Source organism: Carlito syrichta, unplaced genomic scaffold (assembly GCF_000164805.1).
Source record: "Carlito syrichta isolate Samal-C Ts95f unplaced genomic scaffold, Tarsius_syrichta-2.0.1 Scaffold311868, whole genome shotgun sequence".
Lineage (NCBI taxonomy): Eukaryota > Metazoa > Chordata > Mammalia > Primates > Tarsiidae > Carlito > Carlito syrichta.
Window position 1 is genome coordinate 137818 of NW_007255964.1, and position 4025 is coordinate 141842.

Genomic DNA, 4025 nt, shown 5'->3' on the forward strand with positions numbered 1-4025 from the left:
TGTCACCCAGACTGGAGTGTAGTGGCCGCTCCCGGCCACTGCAGCCTCCGCCTGTTGGGCTCCGGTGATCCTTCCACCTCAGCCTTCCGAGTAGCCAGAATTACAGGCATGCGCTACCACGCCCGGTTGATTTTTTGATTTATTGTAGAGATGAGGTCTCGCTGCCCAGGCGGGTCTCGAACCCGCGGGCTCAGGCAATCCACTCACCTCAGCCTCCCAAAGCGCTGGGATTACAGGCTGAGCCACAGAGCCTGGCTCGCTTATTTATTTCTATTTTTTGAGTCACCTGGTTAATTTTTTGACTTCTAGAGAGACAAGATCTTGCCATGTTGCCCAAGCTGGTCTCGAACTCCTGGACCCAGGCATTCCTCTCATTCCACCTCCCAAAGTGCTGGGATTACAGGCATGAGCCATTGCCCCCAGCCAAATATATTTTGTTAGATCTCTCTAAGCCTGTGGGCCTGCAGGACCTCCCCTCCTTCCTCCCTCCTGCTCCCACACCAGTTTTCAGACAACTTCCACCCTCACACGCCTCCCATGGTTCCTTGCTGCCCTACATGCTGGCCCCAGTCACTGGAACACCCTGAGCTCTCCCACACCTGAAGGGCTTAGCAAAGGCAGTCTCCTCTTGGAGTGCCATCCCTGCCCCGAGCCCCCTCAGTCCTGGCTTGCAAACTCCTGCCTCCACACATGTCCCAGGGTCTCTCACTCCTTAGTCCGCCTCACCTCCCCAGCTCATCCTTCCCTAATCTCTCTGCTCCCCCGGGCTCCCCACTGTCCATGCTTTTACAGCGCCAGACCTGGGGTTTTCGGTGCAGCTGAAGCCTGTCAGGCCCAGCCCTGTCTCCCCCATCCCTGCCCCTGAATCTGCTCCACCCACTCCACTCCACCTGCCTGGCTAGAGTCTTGTCTTCTCACCCTGGGCCTGCCCCCAGCCTCCTCCTTGGTTCTCAGTCTCTTCTTCCTGGTGGTCTTCATGTTCCCAGAAGGGGCCTTCTGCACCTCGAGGTGACCCGGCCCCTCCACCACTCACAGACTTTCCATGACTCCCTAGTACCCCTCGCCACTCCAGACAAAGTCCAGACCCCGCTGCCTGTGACACGGACTCACCAAGATGAGGCCCCGGTGAGGTCAGTGGTCCACAAGCAGCACATCCTGGGGAATGGAGGCAGGGGGCACCTGTGGCCCCATGGGGTCAGCCACAGGTGGGCAGGAAGGAGGCGCTCCACCCCCACCCCATCCTGCCGACTCACCTGCTCCCCAGGGCAGGGCGTCCTCCACCTTGTCCTTCGCTGGTGCTGGCACCAGGCCACGGCTGGCAGCAGGAGGACCATGGGCAGCAGCAGTAGGAGCAGCAGCAGAAAGGGCTGAGGGGTTGGCGGGACTGTGGCCTCCAGGGCCTCGGACCTTGGGGGCGGCAGGGTGGAGGGGTCTGGGAGAGAGAGGAGGCTGGGTGACCAAGGGCAGGGCGGGGAAGGAAAGGCCTGCCCGGCACTGGTTTTCTGACCTCGAGTGGGCGGTTGGCCTCTCTATGCCTCAGTTTACTCACTTGTAAAATTGGGATAATTCCTTTTTTTTTTTTTTTTTGAGGTGGAGTCTCCTCTGCCAGCCAGGCTGGAGTGCAGTGGCACACTCACAGCCACCGCAGCCTTGATCTGTTGGGTTCAGGTGATCCTTCCACCTCAGCCTTCCAAGTAGCTGGAACCACAGGCTAATTTTTTGACTAATTGTAGAGACGAGGCCTCACCAAGTTGCCCGGACTGGTCTCGAACCCCTGGACTCAGGCAATCTTCTAGGCTACACCTCCCAAAGTGCTGGAATTACAGGCATGAGCCACCATACCTGGCTTGTATTTATTTATCTATTTATTTATTTTTATTATTTATTTTATTTATTTATTTTTGAGTTGGAGTCTCACTCCGTCACCCAGACTGGAGTGCATTGGCCACTCCTGGCCACCACAGCCTCGACCTGCTGGGCTCTGGCGATTCTTCCGTTTCAGCCTTCCAAGTAGCTGGAACTACAGGCGAGCGCTACCACGCCCGGCTAATTTTTGATTTATCGTAGAGATGAGGTCTCGCCAAGTTGCCCAGGCGGGTCTCAAACCTGCAGGCTCAGGCAATCCACTCACTTCAGCCTCCCAAAGGCGCGGGATTACAGGCTGAGCCACCGAGCCCGGCTATTTTTATTTTTTTGAGTTGAAGTCTCACTCTGTCATCCAGGCTGTAGTGCAGTGGCATGCTCAGAGCCACCCCAGCATTGACCTGCTCGGTGGGCTCAGGTGATCCTTACGCCTCAGCCTTTCTTTTTTTTTTTGAGTTGGAGTCTCACTCTGTTGCCCAGACTGGAGTGCAGTGGCCGCTCCCGGCCACCGCAGCCTCGACCTGCTGGGCTCCGGCGATCCTTCCACCTCAGCCTTCCAAGTAGCCAGAATTACAGGCTTGCACTACCATGCCCGGCTGATTTTTTTTTTTTTTTTAATTGTAGAGATGAGGTCTCACTGCCCAGACGGGTCTCGAACCCGTGGGCTCAGGCAATCCACTCACCTCAGCCTCCCAAAGGCGCGGGATTACAGGCTGAGCCTCCGAGCCTGGCTACGCCTCAGCCTTTCAAGTAGCTGGAACTACAGGCACGCACTACCACGTTCTGCTAACTTTTTTGATATATTGTAGAGACAAGGTCTTACCAAGTTGTCCAGGCTGGTCTCGGACCCCTGGTCTCAGGCAATCCTCTCACCTTGGCCTCCCAAAGTGCTGGGATTACAGGTGTGAGCCACCGCGCCTGGCCTGTATTTATTTATTTATTGAATTGGAGTCTCACTCTATTGCCCAGGCTGGAGTGCAGTGGCACACTCATGGCCACCCTAGTGTTGACCTACTGGGCTCCAGCGATCCATCTGCCTTAGCCTTCCAAGTAGACAGAACTAGAGCCATGCGCTACCACGCCCAGCTAATTTTTATTTATGGTAGAGACAAGGTCTCACCAAGTTGCCAGGCTGGTCTCAAACCTAACAAGCTCAGGCAATCCACTTGCCTTGGCCTCCTAAAGTGCTGGGATTATAGACTGAGCCACCGAGTCTAGCCTGTATTTATTCTTACGTGCTTAAACTTCAGTCACCTTCAAAGTACAATTATTGTTTGATGCAATACACCTATCAAGATGCCTTTTCCATGGCTCAAAACAGTTTTTGAACTCGGCTATTCTGATGCCTTTTAGTGCTTCTGCTGTTTTTTGTTTCACCTCTTCCATATTGGCAAAACGTTTCCCTTTGTGGATTTTTTCCATGGGGAGACAAAAAATTGTCATTCGGATGAGATTGGGTGAATAAGGAGGGTGGGGCACGGGATCATGCTGGTTTTGGTCAAAAACTGCTGAACACAGCGCAGTGTGGGCAGGGGTGTTGTCATGGTAGAAGAACCAGTCACCTGTTTGCTACAACTCAGACGTTTCTTCCCAAATTGTGATGCACAGCAATGCTAGCTCGTCCACTGATGCCGATGAATTACTAGAATACTTACCTAGCGGGGGAAGCCTGTATTACAAGGGGCCCACTCTCCCAAAGGTAATTCCAGTTTTGGGGGGTAACCCCTCATATTTGATGAGTGAATGGATAGATCAGAAGACCATGTCAGAATTGTATGGGCCGGGCACGGTGTCTCATGCCCGTAATCCCAGCATTTTGGGACACGGAGGCGAAAGGATTGTCCGAGCCCATGGGTTTGAGACCAGTCTGGGCAACATGGCAAGACCTCGTCTCTACAATTAAAAAAAAAAAAAAAAGCTGGACTTGGTGGCTCAGCCTGTAATCCTGCGCTTTTGGGAGGCTGAGGTGAGTGAATTCCCTGAGCCTGCGGGTTCGAGACCCGCCTGGGCAACTTGGCGAGACCTCATCTCTACAATAAATCAAAAATTAACTGGGCGTGGTCGCACGTGCCTGTAGTTCCAGCTACGTGGAAGGCTGAGGGGGAAGAATCGCCAGAGCCCAGCAGGTTGAGGCTGCGGTGGCCGGGAGCAGCCACTGCACT

General features: G+C 54.3%; 1 protein-coding gene across 1 annotated transcript in view; it reads right to left on the bottom strand.

Annotated features, from left to right (window-relative positions):
- Positions 1-1131: 1131 nt before the first annotated feature.
- The window catches only part of FLT3LG (fms related tyrosine kinase 3 ligand), a 6543-nt gene continuing 3649 nt past the window's right edge, over positions 1132-4025 (bottom strand). The window contains exons 6-7 of the mRNA XM_008069232.1: positions 1254-1432; positions 1132-1179 (exon numbers count right to left, since the gene is read on the bottom strand). Of these exons, the coding sequence (XP_008067423.1) occupies positions 1132-1179; positions 1254-1432 (227 nt within the window). The remainder of the gene's footprint in view (positions 1180-1253; positions 1433-4025) is intronic.